Source organism: Anser brachyrhynchus (assembly GCF_964034855.1).
Source record: "Anser brachyrhynchus genome assembly, chromosome: 8".
In the NCBI taxonomy this organism is placed as follows: Eukaryota; Metazoa; Chordata; class Aves; order Anseriformes; family Anatidae; genus Anser; species Anser brachyrhynchus.
This window is the reverse complement of record NC_137702.1, coordinates 19,505,300-19,527,008: the sequence shown is the minus strand read 5'-3', so window position 1 is coordinate 19,527,008 and position 21,709 is coordinate 19,505,300. Positions and strand designations below refer to the sequence as shown.

Here is a 21,709-nt window from a genome sequence, read left to right as displayed (position 1 = left end):
GTAGAGAAGAGCTGCTCCTCCTGGTTTGTGACCACAGAAAAAAGGCTAAAGAGCCAGAGTCTGCATCTAAGCAAGAAGCCAAGCCACAACCCAGGCAGATGCAGGCCGCAGTGGTGGCATGGCCCCATGGCCGTGCTGGAGAGCGGTGCGGGGCTGATGGTCACAGGGATCTGTCAGTGGCCTGATGACTGTCAGGCACAGATGGGTGCAGCTAGTTCCGAGGTCCAGTTGGGAGCCCAAGTAATGTTGCAGGGACCAGGGCAGGAGCAGGCAAACCAGCATCACCCAGGCAGGGACTGAAGGCCCAGGAATCCCAAGAGGTTGGTGGAGGCCCCAGGTGAAGCCAGTCAGGGCCACTGAGGCCCATTCATGCCCTCAGGGCCCTGACAGCTAACTTCTCCACAGCATGCTCATGAGAGGAGCAGACTCTCTCGTTAAGGTAGAAAACTTGAAATTGCAGTTTGGGGATGTTGGCCTCTTTTGTCAGCTAAAACATGTAAAGACTAGTTTGCACAGAAGGATGAACTTAGATTAACAGATTGAAAAAGCACCTGAGGGAATTTAGACATCATGATCTGGACAGCAAATGTAAAATGAGGTCTGCTAGAAATATCAGGCATTAAAACAATTACCTCAGCATACCTGACAGCTAATGTGTACTACTTCAAGGACTAAAGAGACTGGCACTAGCTGTACAGAGATATAATAAAAAGCACATCCAATTAAAGACTCACAGACATTTGCAGGGGTGAAATCCTTCTCATATAGAGCAAACACCAAGGCACTTTTCGTTGGTTTTAGCTGAAACCATGCAACCCTTGACAATCAAAATGTTTTCCAAACACAGCTGATGATGGCTACAGAAGTCAGGATGGCAGGGGTAAAGAACAAATAGTGGGATTTGTATTGGGCTTACATGGCAGGGTTTTTGGTAGATTCCCCCCCACAACACCCTTTCCGCCCCCCCCCCCCCCCAAAAAAAAAAAAGGAGGGGGGAAAGGGGGGCCAGATGTCCCATTTGTTCTTTGTTTCAGCTTTTGGGGACATAGTTACTGGGGTCTAGTCCGTGTCACATACAGAAGAGAGAAGAAAGATGAAATACAGCAGTGGATGAAGCTCTGTTTGAGCAAAGAAAATGAGTTGTTAACAGGGTGCATGTAGTCAAAGCAAACAGCAGGACCTGATATGAGGATCCCACTTATTTTTAAGCCTGGAAATATAAAATTCACCTAAAGTTGTTAGGTATAGAATTATTTTCTCCTTTCAGATATGCCAATATATCTGCTTTTGAGTCTTCATTGAAGAACAACAGAGAACAAGCTGATTCAAATCCCCTTACTGAAAATCATCTGTTGACAAATATGTACTTCTTGCATAATGGCACCAGCTATATCTTGAAGCTCATGTGTGGCAGGTGGCAGGCATCCTTCAGTTTCCCAGACTCTGTTCTGTTGTATCTTGTACTTCCAAACTTACATCCTGCCTTAGTTGTTACTGTGTCAGCCTTTTAGTGGTTCATGTGTCCTTTTGCTATTCAGAAAGTTTAGCTTGGGAGATTTTATTCTATGGATTTAAATATGTCTGTTTGAAGAACAAAATCCATGTGATGGCTGAGAGTAGAGCACAGCACAAGAGACATGCACTTTAGCTCTCTCTTTTTCCCTCCTTCTCTTTAGCCCATATTGATTCCAGTTCTTACTGCTCTTTTCTTCCATGGCACATCATCAGCTTCATGACTGTTTCATTTATACTGGACTGTATGAGAATTTTGAGAACAGGTTCATCTCCAGGTCTCATTCATTTAACATTGTTGACATGCCAAAAGTTGGGGACAACATGATCATCTCTCATCCTCACATTTCAGATGAGGAAGTGGAAGCACAGGGACATAAAGTGGTGAATCTAGAGTGTTATAGCAAATAAGAGGAATCTCTGAGACTCAGAGATTTGTTGTTATTTTTAAAGTGAAATGTACTTAGTTATTATTTTGGTTTGTTCAAAGAAAATTAAGTATTGTTTTCTGAATTCTGCATCTCTCAGGCTTGCGAAGTAAAGTGAAATATTGTAAAAACAAACAAACGACAACAAAATAAACAAACAACACCCCCCGTCCCATATTATCAAAATTGTCCATTTAGTGTAGAGTTATTTTATAATGATCCTTGAGAACTGCAGGTTAAAACATGGCCCCCAAAAGCCACTGATGATAGCTACTGTCAACTTTACTCACTCCTTATTAGCTATACATAGTTACTCCACTGATGACCCAGTTGACAGCGATGTACTTAGGAAATATATCTCTACTTTTAGCACATCTGTTTTATACACAATTCTTATCTCTTACAAAAACAAAGAAAACAAAACAAAACAAAACAGTGAGCTTTATGCAGTTTATACCACACTTCCATTTTAGGAAGATTTTAAACTTCCTGACTTCCTTTTTTTTTTTTTGGACATTGCTGTCCACGCATCTGGTTTGCCCCATATTATTCTATATATCTTGGTATGCATGATTTATCAATTAATGTTCTTTACACAAGAGGCCTCAACTCAAAAATGAAGTAAACACTTCAATTTTATATTATTTTAGGTACAGTAGCTTAGTGGGTTTATAAATCACCACTGTGCAACTATATATAATTTTTAATATTTAAAAAAATATTTCCCTGAAAAAAAAGACAAATTTGCTGGATTTTATCATGAAGTACATAACAAAAAGATTACAGACTTGTTGTCTTGCTCAAAGCTGAAGCTTGATGAAATTTGTCCCAGTGGTCATGTTTGTTTTGCACTTGCCAGTACTATATTTTCAGCTGATACAAATGCACAGATTTTACCAGTCTACAGCACCCTTTACATTTTCATGAAAGCTAAGGCTTTGCTATAGCATTTCCAGAAGTCAAATTCATGACTCATTCCATGAGTCAAATTCATTCTGCATTAACGCCAGTGAGGACAATAGATTTCCAACAGATTTCTAAAGAAGAATTTAGCCCATTATGCTTCTTGAACTCAATGTAACCTCGGAATTTAGAAGAGGAAAGGCTGAAGACTTATTAGCATTTGCAAGTGGTAGCTGGGTGAAACCCTGGGGATAGCAGAATGTAATTTTGCTGTGCACCTATACCTGATAATTATCCTCTAAGTTAGCACTTTAAAGAGGCAGCATGTTGATAAGCCAGTTTTGTTTGAAGTGTCTTCTTTACAGAGTGTCTTCTCTCCTTTAAAATACACCACCTCAGTTACTTAACAGGTGTTCATTTATTTTTCAGTTCTCACATCCCACCCTGAAAACAGCAGGTGCTCTACCACAAATTTAATTCAGATTGTTCCTCCCTGGAGTTCTGTGCTGGCTGTTCTAACTACAACCTTTGTATGTTCCACATGCCTATAGCAGTCTTTGAAAATTGTTTGTAGTGTATTTGACTTTATTAGAGAATTTGAGTATTTAAAACATTGAGATATTTTTCACAGTGTAACCTTAGGAAAATTCCTTAGGCTGGGATTTTCTAAATTGTCTTTTAATAGGAAATACATATTTAAATATTTTTGCCAGCTTACAAAATTCTTGGTCTTTTCATGCTTCAGTTCCGTATTTGTTAAACTGAGGTAAAAGTTTACCTCTCAAGGATGTTTTGGGAATTAATGATATACAGATTGTTTCTGCAGTGACTGGACAGTATATAGAAGTAGATAAGTATCAGAAATGTACACATTGTTTTACACTCCCTAAAGACTAGCTGTATATTTACACGTTTTTGCAAAATATTTTCATATTTTTAAAACCAAGAGGTTATTTTCTTCTACAACTACACAGTCCTCTAAAGTTGTTTTTCCCTGTAACTACACAGTTTCTCTAAAGATTTTTTGCCAGTGGTACATTTATGACATGTCCTGAGGTGTAACATTAAGGATAGTATAGAGCAAGGCACTTCCCTATCCCTCTCCAAGTGTGTATTTGGTCTGGATGTAGGAAGATGATACATATACAAAGCAATTCATTTTCTAGTCTTACTATTAACATTTTAAATACAAAAGGGGTTCAGTTAGCCATCGTTGCAGTTTAATGCTCTGAAACACTTCGGTGTTAGTAAGTACCCAAAAGAGTAAACTCCTATCTCTTAATTTAATCCATTATATATATATATTTCCAATAGAAAATATAATTTAAGAATCACAGGAAATTATGTCTTAGCTTGCAATTTTATAACAGCATTAGATGTAAAAATTAAAATTATCATCATGCCCTTTATAACCTCACATAATGTAAAGAAATTATGCCCAGGATCTTCATAGTCTATTAAGACGATGAGGGAGGGGGGTGAGTTTGCTGTGCAATATATTTCTTCCTGATTATAGTAATATATTGGTGGGAAGGAGAGGGAGAGTAGTATTTGTGCATTTTAACTCTTGTGATGCAAAAACTCATCTGGCCTGTCTGGAAATGACTAACTTCATTCATACTGAGATAATTCTTACCTGGAAATGGCACCTGAATAATTATAATGACTTTTATGGGCCAGGAGAGTAAACAATTGATTTCCTGTTTTGCTTCAGATCTATGAATGCTTGTTCATCAATGTCATGAAGTTTACACAGCAGTGTAACCTCACATACATGAACTTCAATCTGCAAAAGAAAAAAACACTGATCTAGGGATAAGACTAAAACTTCATATATTATACACAGATCTGATGATTGCTTGTAAATGATTGCTTGTAAATGATTGCATGTGAATGATTGCTTGAAAATATAAATAAAAATTTGAGAGTTCTTTGCTGCAACGTCCTGGAATCTCATTTCAAAAAGATGTATAAAATTAATGCAATCTGTGTTTTGTGATCATAAACAACCATGATTTCAACTCAGTGCTTTGGCAAGTGCTCAGCATGAAATAGATGACTAGTCTTATTTTCAGTGAGATTACTTACACATTTAATGGTTGCACGATAGGTCCAAATCATGTTATATTTATGCCTAAGAAGACAATAAACCTTCTCTGGTTGTATAGACAATTATTCCATTCTCAGGCTGCAAATTCCTGTTGATTCATATGAACTTCTGATCTTTTCTGGAGGCAGTTAACATCTTGCAGCAGATATGCTTATAACTTATACTGAACACTCTTTAGAATATTAATGTCTAGAAAACATGAGAAGAGTGTATTTATTCAGCTACATAATTTCCATTATAATGACTGAACGGTAAAGACTGTGTAGTTGCAGTATGGTTGTATTGGAAGCATCCTTCGTTTGGGATACACTTGCAAATTAAATTACTGATGGAAAAGAAAATGTTCCTGCCAAGTTAAAAAAAAAAAAAAATCATAGCAAGTATAATGTAAAAGTGTCATAATAAGTGCTGTTTTATTTGACTGTGAATTAAAAATTGTTTTTCATGAACGTATTCACATTGTTTCATCAACTAGAAATATGAAGGCCCTCACATTAACATATTTTGATTAATTCTGTGCAGTTTTACCTAATACTGAAAATTAGAACTGAATGTTTCTATATATTTCAGTATTTCTGAGAACTTCATGCTCTTTTCACAAAATCTGAACAGGATACCAAATCATTATTTCAGTTCACAGTTATGGGACTGAGGTATAGAAAGAAACTGGCTTGTCTTCACTGAATTCGTAAATAGATGCTATGACTAATTCTTGATTTTTAACTGGACTCCCAAACAATTCTTTAGGCTCAGTTTAAATAGTGTTTCTAGGTTGATCTATTCAATTGGAGTGAATTGGACTGCCAGTCAAGTGCTGCTGTTAGGGATACTTAAAACTATGGCACCTGGAGCCTGAATAGTTCATTGAACTCATCACTCTCTGTGGCTCCAGAACTATTGAACGGCATAGTCACTCTTTGACCAGTTATGCTAGTTTGAACAGAATAACTCGATTCTATTAACTAAGTTTGTAGTGAAGGCAAGCCATTAAGTGACTTTTCCAAGGGCAAAAAAAAAAAAAAAAAAGAAAGCAGGCTGTGTCTTCTGGATCTCACCTGTGTTCTGTCCAGTAGATGAACTGAGACCTTATTTATAGACATTTTTGAATGCTTTTGTACTGATGCTAACAGGCAATAATTCTTGTGTTGTGTATTTTTCATTATTGATCAGCATTATTTGGGAAAAAAAAAAGAAAAAGCAACAATCCCTCCCCTGAAAATTTGTTAAGATTTCCCTTCGACAGTGAATATTATCACTGATGATGTTAATGAAGACATTAGTTTCACAGCATTTGAAGTATTGAAACACTCCACTGTTAACTAGCCTAGTGGGGTTTATGCTAATGTAAAATGTAATAAAGTAGAGGCCACTATCTCTTTAAGCTGAAAGAAAGGAAACTTGTTTCTACTTCCAAGGGATGCCTAGTGTGTGCTTATCTAATTGACTGTGTATTTTGTCTAGGTGTTGAGGGAAAGCTAAGAGAATGAAGGCTCTAAGTCCCCAGTGGAAGCATGATATGGCGATGCAGTGCTGGTGCTGAATTGTTCTCTCTGATGGCTCTATGGGAGTGGATAGCACTGAGTCTTCATTGCTGGGTTTTAGCGGTTGCTGCTGTTTCGGATCAGCATGCCACAAGCCCCTTCGACTGGCTCCTCTCTGATAAGGGACCCTTCCATCGCTCACAGGAATACACAGATTTTGTGGACAGAAGTCGACAGGGATTTAGCACAAGATACAAGATTTACAGGTATGAAGCAAAGGGAAAGCAATTACAGAGATATCATCCTTAGAAGCTGTAAATTATCAACAAGGGTTTCCTTAAATGAAAGTTTTACATGTCCGTAGACACAAAATTCATATATGCAAGTCCATATATGCACTGCACGCTGTGGAAATGCTTGCTTGTATTGTTTCTATTCTGTTTAAAGAAATTTTGCTAATTGATAATATTGCTTTTGAAAGCATTGTTTACTACCTATCTCTAGTCTGACAGCCTAGTGACGTACTCAAAAATGTCCTAAGGTATTCAATCACCTTTTCTGGGGTTACTATGGGACACCCTTGTTCATGAAGAAAGATCCAGTTTAATTGCTTTCAGTGCTGCTCATCGAGACGTAAACTGATACTTTACAAATGAAATTGTGGCTTCAAAGATACTGCTGGCAAAGCATAGGCTTCACTGTACAAATAAGGGCATTTCAAAAGTAACTCAAAAGACTTTACATTAGTTTATTCACGTGTTTAGAGAAGTAGCTTTCTTATCCCTGAGGGACTGAGGTCTAAGAGTCCCTGTTAATTTTAATGGAAGTTCATAGAATCATTAAGGTTGGAAAAGACCTCAAAGATTATTTGGTCCAACTGTCACCCTACCACCAATATCACTCACTAAACCAAGTCCCTAAGCACCACGTCCAACCTTTCCTTAAACACCCCCAGGGACGGTGACTCCACCACCTCCCTGGGCAACCCGTTCCAACTCCTGAGTGCTCTTTCTGAGAGGAAATGTCTCCTCATTTCCAACCTAAACCTCCCCTGGTGCAACTTGAGGCCATTCCCTCTAGTTCTATCACTGGTTATATGCAAGAAGAGGCCAACCCCCAGCTCCCCACACCTTCCTTTCAGGTAGTTGCAGAGATGAATAAGGTCTTCCCTGAGTCTTCTCTTCTCCAGACTAAACAACCCCAGTTCCCTCAGCCAATCCTCACAGGACTTGTGTTCCAGGCCCTTCACCAGCTTTGTAGCCCTTCTCTGGATACGCTCCAGGGCCTCGATGTCCTTCTTGTAGTGAGGGCCCCAAAGCTGAACGCAGTACTCGAGGTGCGGCCTCACCAGAGCAGAGTACAGGGGGACGATCACCTCCCTGGCCCTGCTGGCTGCACTATTCCTGATCCAAGCCAGGATGGCGTTGGCCTTCTTGGCCACCTGAGCACACTGCTGGCTCATATTCAGGTGAGCATTGACCATCACCCCCAGATCCTTTTCCTCTGCACAGCTTTCCAGCCACTCTTCCCCCAGGCCTGTAGCACTGCATAGGGTTTTTGTGGCCGAAGTGCAGGACCTGGAACTTAGCCATGTTGAACCTCATCCCATTGGCCTCTGCCCATCGACCCATCCTGTCCAGGTCCCTCTGCAGGGCCTTCCTACCCTCCGGCAGATCAACACTTCCCCTCAACTTGGTGTCATCTGCAAACTTACTGAGGGTGCACTCAATTCCCTCATTCAAATCATCAATAAAGATATTAAAGTGTTTGTTCCAACAGAAATCTCAGCAGTAGACTGGCCCAAGTCAGGCTGAGGAAAAAAGGGAAAAAACTGGGTAAGATTTCAAAAGTATAGATCTGCTTGAGAATTTGTGCCTGGCTATAGAATCACTTTCATTATATATTTGTAACCTGTCAGTTTTCAGTCTTTTAAGGCAACACTGGCGAAATACCTTCTTAATCATTCGCAAGAGGTTTAACTCAGTAACACCTAATAGGTTTATCAAGGACATGGAATGAAAAAGAGAGTTCAGTTTAATGGTCGTGAGTCAATGGCAAATGGAAAGAAGGGAAGAAATGAGAAAACATGAGAGAATAAGGTCTGAAAGAACAAATCTATAAGCAGAGAGACTTATTGTTATAGATCCTTCCCAGAAGCAGAGAAAGCGGTGACAGTGTGGTGCAACGCAGGACAAATTGTTAACTTCTCTAATAATCCTCTAGCCTATAAACACAGACCATTTTGGCATGGAACAACACCTACTGATTACATTTAAAACAACGAAACCGTCTGTGCAAATTGTATACCTACTTCAAATTATTATTCCCTAGTGGTATACATTTCTTTAGAAGGAAAGAGTGATATATGCCTACATGCATATGCCGTTCTTTATTTCAAAGTCCAGTGCCCTGTAACAAATCTGCTGGTCTCAGTATGTAAAGCTTTTATTTTTAAGGAACTTGCTTTATTTTTCTTTCCTAAATGCATGCAGTAGAGGGCACTCTGTTGCAGGTCAATTTTGTAGTGGGCTCTTTTGCCATATTATAGAGAAATTAAACACATTTTGTAAAGAAAGTGTGATTTGGAAATATGCTTTATGAAGTGGCTTGTCTAAACAGAACAGCTTTGTCCTATATTTATTGCATTTTAAAAGCTAGCTGTCAGGACCAATAATGTAAAGCGAATAATGCAGAGACTGAGATAGCATATTTCATTCCTATTATTCTGTATTAGTCAACACTGTACAAAAATTATCTTGCTAAAAACATGAAAGATGGAATAGTATTTCATTTCAGCTCTTTCAATCAGGTCCTTAAGATTTTTTCTCTTCTGAGCCATCATTACAGAAGCATTGTTAGGTTTTCTAGATCTGTAATCATATCTGTAATATTTCTGCATAGGTTTTAATTGACTTTAATTTACGCAAACCCAAAGAGAGTGTCATTTGTATTTATTCCTATCCTCTGCTTATTCTCTTCAACAAATGAGCTGGAAAGAGGCACAAGCTACCAAAATAAATAGAAAACTGCCTTTATTATTATTATTATTATTTTTTTTTAAATTTAGTTCTCCCAGTACAAACCTAACTGCAAAGTTCCCTTATAAAATATGGTCCCATTAGCAAGTAGTGCAGAACATGGTGACCTTGTTACAAACCACACACCGTAAATTTAATTCCTGTTGCTTGTCTATAAGCTTTCTCAGGCTAAAGTATCTTGATCTAATTGGTCTGTTCATTGCCTCACCTATCTTTTACCTGATGAAAATGATCCCACAGGGACACTGTCCTGATTAAAATGTAGAGGTAAGGAAGGAGAAGAAAGAGAGGAGAACACAGGCCTGTATTGACTTATCTGAATCATATGGCCAAGAAAAAAAGGTGCCACTCCAAACAGTGATGACAGGAGGGCCTCCTTTCCCTTTTCTCTTCTCTTCATCCCTGAGAGTCCATACCTGCCACACCAGTACTGTCATTTGTATGGCAGGAGACAGACTATTTTTAAAGTTCGGTTTCACCTACATGGATATAGTAATTACTTTCCAAAATGTTTGGCAATTTTTTTTTCTTTTTTTTTTTTTCACTTCTTACATTGTATAATCTGCTTGCAGTTAAAATAGATGGAGTCCAGCTTCAAAACTAAAACACTTAAGAAAATATATCAATATATGGACTCTATGCTAGCATTTCTGTTTTCCTTCTGTTTTACCATGAATTTGTTATAAATTGTGAAGATAATGTCAAAGGTTGGTACTGAGAAAATGTACCTATTAACTGAGCCCAATTTCTTATGGGAGGTCTTAATTTAAGCATATGAAACACAAAGAAATAAAATTACACTTTGCCTTATCTAGCTTTCTGTACATAAAACAACCATTTGAGAAAAACAACTGATGCATAAATTATGGGAGAGTAGCAGTAGAAAAATCTACTCTCACCCATATTTTAATCTATATACTAAAGGTCAGTTATGTCCACAGGCAAACAAGCTGATCCTGTAGAATGCTTAGCTCCTCAAAGAACTTTCAGTGTTACAGGATAAAGATGGAAGAAACAAAATATACATGTTTTAAACCAATATACAATGTTTTAAACCAGGTTTTGCAGAACACTAAATAATTGCAACTGATGTCACCAATGTTGTTATAAGTTGGGGAAGGTGGACTATTTATGGTGAATCTGTGGTGGAGTAATATTTCTATACTTTTACATACGAAATATCCTTCTGCAGGAAATTTAATTGTTGCAGTTTCTGATGGCATTTATTGCCAGTAATCTATGAAGAGAAATGTCAGGGAAGCACCTGCTTGCCTGCTGAAAACTGCTAAATTGGTGGGAATGCTGTGTCTATTTTATGGAAGGTGGCTTGTGTTGTTAATAACAGCAAGTATTTCAGCAAGGGAACCTGATTTTATAATTTATTTAATACACAATAGGAATCATGTGCTGCTTATGTAAATCAGCTACATGGACAAAGGAATTTAAATACAAATAAAACAAGAAAAGATGTTACCAGGATGGAAAGAGTGATTGTGAAATTATGCAAAAAATATATATCGTATCAGAAAAGGTAATTTCTACAAACATATGGAAGTATTTATGCTATCGAATAAGGTCCTGAGGAAATTTCCTCAGGGATATTGTTTAGTTTTGTTCAAGTAAAATGATTTAAAATCTGAAACATATTTGAAAAATCAGGGAAAAGAAAAGCCTAGCTTTTTCTTTCAAGTCTGAAAAGTTTGGAACATTTGGAAAAAAAAAAAGAAAAAAAAGAGAGAGAGCTGGAAGAGGATACAATTACTGAAAATATACATAGCATACAGTGATATGAACTATTTCAACAAAAAGCTGTCACAAAGCCAAATTGATATAAACTGGCTACAGTAAGTCCAGGCTGGCTATTTAAAAAAGGTTTCTAATCTTCAGAATAAAATTGTTCTGGGAGAAATTACTTTGTAAAACCTTAAAATCCTAGGAATCGGGGGGAAAAGTTATAAGATGTTGATTATGATAGTGGACTATGTTTTAGTAAGTATAGAGGTAAGTGTTCCTAACAAGTGTAAAATACTATTCAGCAGTATTCTGCAAAGGGAGAAGAAATTGTCTCTTAAAGTACTGAGTAGCTCTGTGCAAAATGATGTTTATGTGGTTTGAGAAGTGTTCACTCAGAAGTTGTTTTAAAAAGGCTTGTGTTCATGAACAACTCAAAATGATTACAAAGTAATGCTTTCAAACTCAAGTTCATTTTGTATTAAGGCATATTGGTTTCCTCTCATATGTTCTGAATACTTTGGGAGTTGAACCTATAGGGTAAAGTGAAAAAGACTGAAGACTATTTGAACACTCATTAGTATGGTTTATCACTTGTATGGGAAGTTAAGTGGGACCAGCATTGAAGTTAATTTAATTTTACTCACCCATCAACATATTCTAGCCTACAACTATCACAGAATCACAGAATCATCTAGGTTGGAAGAGACCACCAAGATCATATAGTCCAACCTCTGACCTAACATGAACAAGTCCTCCACTAAACCATATCACTAAGCTCTACATCTAAACATCTTTTAAATACCTCCAGGGATGGTGACTGAACCACTTCCCTGGGCAGCCTATTCCAATGCCTAACGACCCCTTCCGTAAAGAAGCTCTTCCTAATATCCAACCTAAACCTCCCCTGGCGCAACTTTAGCCCACTCCCCCTCGTCCTGTCACCAGGCACGGGGGAGAATAGACCAACCCCCACCTCTCTACAGCCTCCTTTAAGGTACCTGTAGAGTGCGATAAGGTCGCCCCTGAGCCTCCTCTTTTCCAGACTGAACAATCCCAGCTCCCTCAGCCGCTCCTCATAAGACTTGTTCTCCAGACCCCTCACCAGCTTTGTTGCCCTTCTCTGGACTCGCCTGAGCACCTCGATGTCCTTCTTGTAGTGAAGGGCCCAAAACTGAACACAGTACTCGAGGTGCGGCCTCACCAGAGCTGAGTACAGGGGGACAATCACTTCCCTAGCCCTGCTGGCCACACTGTTTCTTATACAAGCCAGGATGCTGTTGGCCTTCTTGGCCACCTGAGCACACTGCTGGCTCATATTCAGCCAACTATCAACCAATACTCCCAGGTCCTTCTCTGCCAGGCAGCTTTCTAGCCACTCATCTCCCAGCCTGTAACGCTGCTTGGGGTTGTTGTGCCCCAGGTGCAGGACCCGGCACTTGGCCTTGTTGAACCTCATACAACTGGCCTCGGCCCATGGGCCCAGCCTATCCAGATCCTCCTGCAGAGCCTTCCTGCCCTCGAGCAGATCGACACACGCACCTAACTTGGTGTTGTCTGCAAACTTACTGAGGGCGCACTCGATCCCCTCATCCAGATCATCGATAAAGATATTAAATCACCAAATTTCTTCACACATATATGCCTTCGACATACATCATTAGTAAAAAAAAAAAAAAAGGCAGATTCAATTGTGTGTGTGCACAACAGCGTGCCCTGATTTGCACTTTTCTCCCCATTTTATAGTCTGGAATGATATTTCCTTGTGCTCTGCCCAAGGCTGCTTTCAACTGATAATTTAGGAATTTTTGGACATTGAGAGGAATTAGTAAATATCTTCAACAATTTCTTCCAATACAAATGTTTAGTGAAATGGAGGACTGAAAAGAGATGGCTTTTGTCATCCCTTTAAAAAAAATCTAAGGAAACAATGGTGTGGCATTTCTTGGTGATGTTAATTCATGTATGTATTTGATCATACTCTAGAAGCCATTATCATGGATAATTTTTTGGAAGGGCTCATTTGATACTGGAAGCACCAGAGGTATTGTCTTTTTTAAATAAGACTGTTTCTTTGGAAACTGGATAGGAACTTGTCTCAGCTGTGCACCTCAGTTTTCTTAACATGCAAAACCCACAATGGATGAGAAAGGTAGTTACAGAGGAACAGAACAGGATTTTTTTCTATTTTTATTTTTTTGGAGGAGGGGGGCAAATTAGTACAGCAGAAGTTGAGTAAAGAAATAGTCTGTAGTCAGAAACCTTTGACTTTATCAGGTGACAGTGTGAGGTAGCTTTCAATGGGTAGCTTAGCAAACTGGTCAGCCATTGCTTTCAACTTTTCAGAGCCTTTGCTTCCTTGGGCATTGAATTGCATGCGGTGTCACTGCAGGGCAGCTGAGAACTAGGATTGTAAAAGTATGAAAAAGAAAACAAATTTATCTTCCACAACTGCCATATCAGTAGGAAATAAATAGCAGAAAGAGTTCTATCTGCCTATTCCAGTAGTTCACCGTATCAGTAAATTGGTTCTAGCCTCCATCATAATTGGTCAGCTTGCTTTAGAGATTTTTCCATTCAACCTCGTGGATAAAAGGTACAGTAATCAGATGTATCTTCATTCTCAGAAGGTTTACAAAGGCCTAATCTACTGAATGTACAAAGTCCTTTTTTTAAATACGGTGGTTCATAGATTGGGAATAGAGAAGAACAGCTTAAAGAAAATTTCTGGGATAGTGAAGTGAGAGATTTTCACTGTAGTTTGTAATCCAGCACTGTGGCCTCATTACTGCAAGCTGTATAGCTACACAGAACAAAAAGACATTAATTTATTTTCTGAAGAATTAAACAATTGGGGTTTCTTATAGGAAAAAAAAGGGATTTGAAAAATAAAATAACTGTACAATATTTCTTAAGAACCTATGGATCTGAAAAATATCAATAAGTTTTGTTTCTGATTGCAATATACTTTAACAGCCTCTATTAGTCTAGGTAGTTGAGGACAACAAAGACCTGTCAAAATTTAAACAATCGATTTTGCTGAAGCTACTTGTATAAGTACATACTTGAGCAAGATAAAAGCTTTAAATGACTGTATTTCCAGGTCTAGCAATATCTAGACAGTGTTCTGCAAAAGCGTTAGATTTCCAGCTCTTTGTTTCAAATGCAAAGCTCCCTTTCATAGGAAAGTATTTCTGTCTTACCTCTAGGGCCTAAACATATATCAGCCAGCAGTGCTTTACAACTAGTAATTGCTATTATCAAAATTATATTAGTTTCTTGACCTATTTATCAAGTGGATTCTCTGGAAGGTACATGTCTGTGATGAGGTAGAAAGAAAAAAAAAGAAACGTAATTTAAAATGAGAAGCTACATTTACATCACAGGAAAGTTTTTAAAATACTTTCACATGAATTAAATCTGGAATCTAGTTTGGTTCACCAGTAATATCGAAGAGTTAGAGATTACATCAGATGGACATTCACAAAGTCAGAGGAGTCTTTCAGTGATGGTCCTATGACTACCACAAAAGCACTGGCAGACTAAGGAACCCCTCAGATGAAAAAAGGAGGTGCAGGAGATAAGGACTGGACACATTTAGGTATGTCTTCACAATCCCAGTTATGAAATAGGTCTGCCCAAAGTAAGATTATCTCCAAGAGCAAAGATAAAAGAATCTGAGCTCCTGTGGATGCTTGGGGCCCAGGAGACATGAGGGAGACAAGCATGAGGGCATGCAGAAAGAACCAAGAGGAAGTAGTGAGTTCTGATTTCCAAAATGTCCCTCCTTTTCCATCTCTGTTGTATATGTGAGGCATCACAGTAGAGAAGTCGTATGGCCTAGAGCTTCTCACTCAGGAACGAACACATAAGAAATCAAGCTGACACTTTCTACAACTTTGGCTCTAAGTCAGTCTTTGCAGGTCTAGGGAAGAGCATGACCACGCCCTGATGAAACACTATATTTGTAAGAGATACCGGTTTCCTACTGAATCTTACAGGATTTTCAGAAAAACAAGAAATTTATCAGAACCCAATTCTACAGCATTCAAATATCTTCAAGATGTTTTGCCAATGACCAGAATCAGGCCTCCTCCCTAACATCCTACTCCATTTTGTTAGCTGAGTATTAAATTACTGGGTTTCAAAACAAGTGCTAGCACTGGATAAGATACTGGGGAATGGTGCTGGCTGAGCCAGCAAGACAAGGAGGATTCTCAGGAGTCAGTTTGTTTGACAAGAATACAAGGGTGTTTAAACTTGGCAACAAAAGAGAATACTGATGCCAACATTACTTTCTGTATTTTTTTTTGTTTTATTTTGTAATACACTGCAGGAGTCTGTGTTTTGACAATCTTTGCATTTCTTCTTATTTGTTTGGTGTAATTAATCATAGATCCTAAGAAAAATCAAATGAAAAGGAGGAGAGTGAATCTTATTTTTTGTGAACATTACCATAATCCATTTCCAGAATATATCCACTTTCAAAATCTAATATTTTAAAGATAATTACTATACTAAGCCCCCTACTGACTTGTTTTCCTAGAACAAAGAACATTTATTTAGATGATGTGGTGTATCATCATTTCAGCTAGTAAGTTCATAAATCATTTAAGTTGTCTTAAAAAAATTAAGATAATAGAAGCTGTGAGTTAATGGTTCCAAACAATAACAGGTAGTATTAAACCTGTTTAATACTAATAATAGCTTAATTCTCAAGTTAGCAGGATGGTCTGCTAAGATCTTGGGCATGAAATCAGGTCATTATCATTAATTCTTTGATGATTTTTGGTTAGATTGGACTTTGTTCTTCCATTTGCCTTTCCTTTTCATTTTTGTTTGAATATCCCTGGTAGTACTATTACCGGTATTCAAGATGTAGAGCATTTCAAATGCTGATGACTTCCATAAAAAAAAAAAAGAAAAAAAAAATACCAATATTTATTTTGCTTACTGAAATTTACTGAAATTAAAGGCTTTTCTATTATTACTCGAAACAATTTATCTATACTTTCATTTTAACCCATTTACTATTGTTTTTCATTGTTGCTGCTAGGTCAGCAGTACTCTCCAAACAGAATGGCTAAAGTTTTCAGTATTTTTATGTTTGTTTGTTATTAGAATTTATCCTCATTTTAACTCTGCATGTCTGGCATGTAATTTTTTATACAGACAAAAGAACAGAACAGCACAGAAACATTTTCTGTATTGGCAGTAGCATAAAGTGGAAGGTATGATTCTTTTTATAGAAAAGTAGTTGTATATTTTCCATACAGAAGAACAACTGGCACCAAATGTGCTTACTTAGGAATTTTTGACATTTTCTTCTGATGTCATTGACTTAAGGTCATGGTTGATATCTCAGAATTCAAATCTTAGTTGTTTTCTTGCTCTGATTGATTATATGGGTTTTACTTGTCATTATGCTGGTTGTGAAATTTTGTTGTGTAACTCCAGATTCCTTCCAACAAATCCCTGGCAAAGAAAAGCAATACCTCAAAATAATGTCTTGTTGCTCGATTATCACTAGAATACCAATATGACTGTTACGGAAAATAGTGTTCTTAAGGTCATTAATGGCTGCATATCTCAATTCATCTTCTGACACACTTATTTCCTACTTTAATTATGCAGTTTGAAAAGAGATGGCATTTTTACTGATCAGAAAATTTAATGTATATAGAGAGAGTTCTGCAAACTACACACACAAAGCCCACTAGCAATTTAGATATTGTGTATGCAGGTCTCATGTGTGTTGAAGAGATACCATCTGGCTTTAAGCAATGAATATTAATTTTTCAAGGGAAAAAGACATATACAGGTTTTGACTTATATGAGCAACATAATTCAAAATCAAAAGCATAAGCAATATTCTACCAAATATTCTGAAAGATCAGTGGAATCTGAAATATAATTTATGCATTTAAAATAAATATTTGTATTTATTGAATTGAACTAATTCTGAACTATATTCTTGCAGGTCTTGAAGTTTAACAAACAGGGGTTTTTAACCTATACCCTGACTGCTAGTAGTAGAATTGGATATTTTACTAGGAACTCAAATACAATATCAGCTTTGCCTACTTATATATATATGCTATATTTAAGTTTTAAGCAGAGGCCACACAATTTTATCCAGTTTCATCTGCGTTTTATTTAAATCATGTCTTTAGCTGTTTATGTAAAACGCTAGCTATAAATTATAGTAATAAAACCAAATTCTAAATAATAGACAGCATAACCCATCTGATAAACTACACTAACAAACAGAAAAAAGACTTTTGTTTACATGTCACATACTTATTTGTAAAAATATACAACAGAGTAATAATTTCAAGTGTTTAAAATTGAAGGACCTGTAGTTAAGTCTCTTGTTATAAACAACTGTTCATTGCTATTTTTATTTTATGAAATATCCAATGATGTCTTTGATAGAATACTGTGAAATTCAAATTATAGCAAGTGGAAAAGAGGAAGTCTGTGGTGCTTTTTCATTTACTAATTTCTAGAACCCCCAAGTTAATGATGAGTAGCACTGTCAAAGAGTAAATTGATGTGAGAGTGAATGCATATGTGTAAATACACACATCCATCTACATGTATATACATGCACACATATACAGGCATGTGTATGCATATTCAAATAAGTGAAAATGCATGAGTTTATTTCTTCTATTTTATCCAAGCAAATAGTGAGAAGAATACTGTTTATTAGGAAGAAAAATATGTTTCTCTGACAGTCAGGTGTTTGAATAAGAATCTTTGAACATATGTTAAAGAAGTTTACCGTGGGCTCTTCCTGATGAATCAGAAGTTCAGAAGTTCTCCATAACACTGTCCTTTCCTCACTAGATCCTTGAATGAAAATGTCTCTGTCAGAAGTGTTCTGTCACTTCTTGCTGCATTTTCCCATGCTTTGTCAACTCTAGATTGTTACGTACATTAAAGTTAGCTATGGCTACAGTAAAATACATCTGAGAATCTGTAACTGAAACAGATTAACATGAAGCTTGCATTTAGTACAGAGGCTATGCTCCCCCCCCCCCCCCCCATTTTGTGTGTGATTCTGGATACAGTCAATTAGCCTTGAGAGGATATAGCTTTTCTTTGTGTGTACAGAAATATATATATGCATGTACATGGCTGTAGAGGCTTTTGATTTAACTCCCAGTTTTCCACAGATTCCTTGTGTGATACTGTTCATGTGAAATTGATATGCCATAGATCTTCCACCTGTAACTTCACTTGTAGTTCTAAATATGCACACGTATTTGGAAAATGAACTCTCCAATAGGGTCTGCCAATATATCTAGGTTTGAAAAACATTTCAGTTATGTATAATTCTTAATTTTAAAGGAATCTGAAAGAAGTTTGTGCTGAGCTTAGTCCCTAAGCCGTGTGCCCAATTTGTGACTAGCAGCATACGGATAATATATAAAAACTAGAACCTGATCAGTTCTTTCATATGCCTCCTAAAAGGTTCAGTTACCTCTTTCATTGCTAATTTCCTCAAGAACTGCTTTCCATCTTAGACACACATCTTTTTAGTGTCAGCAATTGAATAGTGACTGAAAGATATTTTAATAAGTTTATGAAATTATATATTACTGTATAATATTATCCTACCAAATCATGTTATACAGAAATTTTCCTTTCAGTAAAACTGTTTCTCATATGGTAGACTCTGAAGATACTTCTGTTTACGTAGAATTTTGCCCAAAGGAGCAGTGGTTCTGTCTATTTTTACTGCCATCTCTTTGGCATAGATGAGTACAAGCAAGTGTGTGCTTGTTTCCTGGTTGTGACATCAAGGTTTTATGTGATTTGGGTATGAGTGACCATGGCACCAAAACCATCAAGGTTTGCAGCAGTGCAATTTCTTATTTCCCCTGACATTCATCCTTTCTGTTATGAGAAAACATTTCCCACAGCCCTCCCCCTGCCTTAAAAAAAAACCACAAACAAACAAATAAACAAAAACTCCACCAACTAAACCAAAGCAAAACAAACAAAAAAGCAAAAACAACAAAAAAACGTTCAAAAATACTTTTAGTGTGATGCTAGTTTTCCAAGACAATGAGATCAACAGAAGATCAATAACTAAAGAAAAGAATTGTGACTGCAGTGATTTATTGGAATTTAAAGACAATTAATACTTAAGATTAAAACATTTGTGAACTAGGAAATTCAAATGAAACTAAAATAATTACGTTTCTACTTTTAAAGCATGCCTCTCTATATGTATTCTGTGTTTACTGGGAGACAAAATTTTGTACATACCAATCACATGTATTTCACTCTGTTTCTCCTCTCAGTTGTTTATATGAAATTGATATGCCATAGATTTTCTACCTGTAACTTCACTTCTCTTCTCTTCATCTTCTCATAAGATGAGATTTCAAAATCAAGTGTGGTTTTGCAAGATTGTATATCATTGTTGACAGCAGTAAAACAGTCTTCATTGGGGATTTATGCTAATACGAAGTGATATTTTTCAGGCTTCTATACAGAAAAAAAATGAGGTCAGGTTACTTCAGTTTCTAATTCTGTTTTAATCTTTGGAAGGTCTCATTTATGGTTAATATGCATGAATCAATATTCACATTATTTTCTGAAGTATTGTTTCTGTCATGGTGATTGGAATAAAAATCAGGAACAGGTCAGTTTCAGTTAAGTAAACTAAAGAGCTGTATCTATGAATTCAGCTAGAACTTTTCAGAGAGAGGGTGGGGGAATAAGAGAGGTGGTGGTGGGGAACAGAAAGAGGTCTATTTACACATCATCAGATGGATTTTTAGTGAATAGTATTGCTTGAAAACAGTTTGTACTGGACATGAGGTCGTTTTATCCTCGTGAGATCTGTATTTCCGATCTCTGGTGAAAAAAAGGCTTATGCTTTTCTTCTCTTTTTGGATGTGACATCATCCTGAAATGTGCTAGCAAAACAACAATTTCAGAAGGTGTTAGTCTGGCAAGTAGTGTCTCCTAAAGCCAGAAAACAAAGGAAAATGATAGTAACAAATCTAGGCTTGGAAAGGCCACTAGAGTGACTACCTGCTAGCACTACTATTGAGTACTTAGCAGGAGGAAAGTATTTTACTTTGAGATTTGATTTGAGAAGATTACCACAGGGTAATTAGAGGTAATCCACTGTTTTCTGAGTGCCATAGTGAGTGGCAAACACAGCTTGTTTTCCTATGGCTTTATATTTTGTCAGTAAAGGCTGGTTCTGACTGGAGCGTGTCTTGCAGTTAAGGCATTTATAAGAGGGTTACTCCTTTGCACTCACATTCAGCCCTGTCAGAACTTAATTTGTTTGAATGCGTAGTTCTCACTATTTTTTTTCCAGATAGCATTGATTTGAACTAGAGAAATAGAACATGGGTTTAATGCTCGCTCATTATTTTTGCTCTAGAGATTGCCTCATGACCTATGGTGCACTAAGACTTCTAACAGCATAAGGAATACTTAATATACAACATAGGAGATATATGTGTGGTAATGGTAGTTTATTATTGTTATTGTTATTATTATTACTATTATTATTATTATTAAAGTTTTGGACATTACCTGTAAAATCCAGATTATATTTTATTGATTTCTTATAGAAGGTTGTTACTAGAACATCTGGTGTTGCTACTGGGACATACAGAATCATATCACTTCTTGTGCTGGGGGACCTAGAGCTGAATCTGGTGCTCCAGGTCTCTGCTCTACTCATGAGACCAGAGTAGAGGGTGAGAGCCACCCCCCTCAATATGCTGGACACACCTCTTTTGATGCAGCCCAGGACAGATTTGGCTTTCTGGGCTTCAAGCGCACATTGCCAGCTCATGTCGAGCGTTTCATCAACCAACATCCCCAGATCCTTCTCATCAGGGCTGCTTTCAATCCCTTCCCTCCAGTGTGTTGACCGCACTGCACAGCTTGGTGTCAAGTTAGGTAGTGCTAGTACCAATCCTGACCACTGAGGAATGCCACTTGTTACTGGTCTCCACCTGGACATTGAGCCGATGACTACAACTCTTTGAGCGCGACCATCCAGCCAATTCCTTACACACCAACTGCTCCATCCCTCAAATCCATGTCTCTCCAATTTAGAGACAAAGACATCAGGGGGGACAGGATGAAATGGTTTGCACAGTTCCAGGTAGATGATGTCAGTTGCTCTTCCCCTATCCCCTTCCAAAGCTGTAACCCCATCGCAGAAGGCCACCGGATTTATCAAGCACAATCCACCCTCAGTGAAACCATGTTGGCTGTTACCAACCACCTCCTTATATTCCGTGTGTCCTAGTTTCCAGAAGGATCTGCTCCATGATCTTGCCGGGTACAGGGATGAGACTGACTGGTCTGTAGTTCCCTGTGTCTTCCTTTTTTCCCTTTTTAAAAACGGGTGTGATGTTTCCCCTCTTCCAGTCAGTGGGAACTCTACCACACTGCCACAACTTCTCAGCTACGGTGGAGAGTGCCTTAGCAACTTCATCTGACAGTTACCTCAGGACC

At 37.5% G+C, this 21,709-nt stretch overlaps 1 protein-coding gene across 3 annotated transcripts in view; it reads left to right on the top strand.

The window, feature by feature from the left end:
- The window catches only part of BRINP3 (BMP/retinoic acid inducible neural specific 3), a 245,326-nt gene that overhangs the window by 11,844 nt on the left and 211,773 nt on the right, over positions 1–21,709 (top strand). For all 3 annotated transcript variants that reach the window (XM_080602066.1, XM_080602067.1, XM_080602068.1), the window contains exon 2: positions 6,415–6,700. In XM_080602066.1, the coding sequence (XP_080458192.1) occupies positions 6,465–6,700 (236 nt within the window). In that variant the 5' untranslated portion in view covers positions 6,415–6,464. The remainder of the gene's footprint in view (positions 1–6,414; positions 6,701–21,709) is intronic.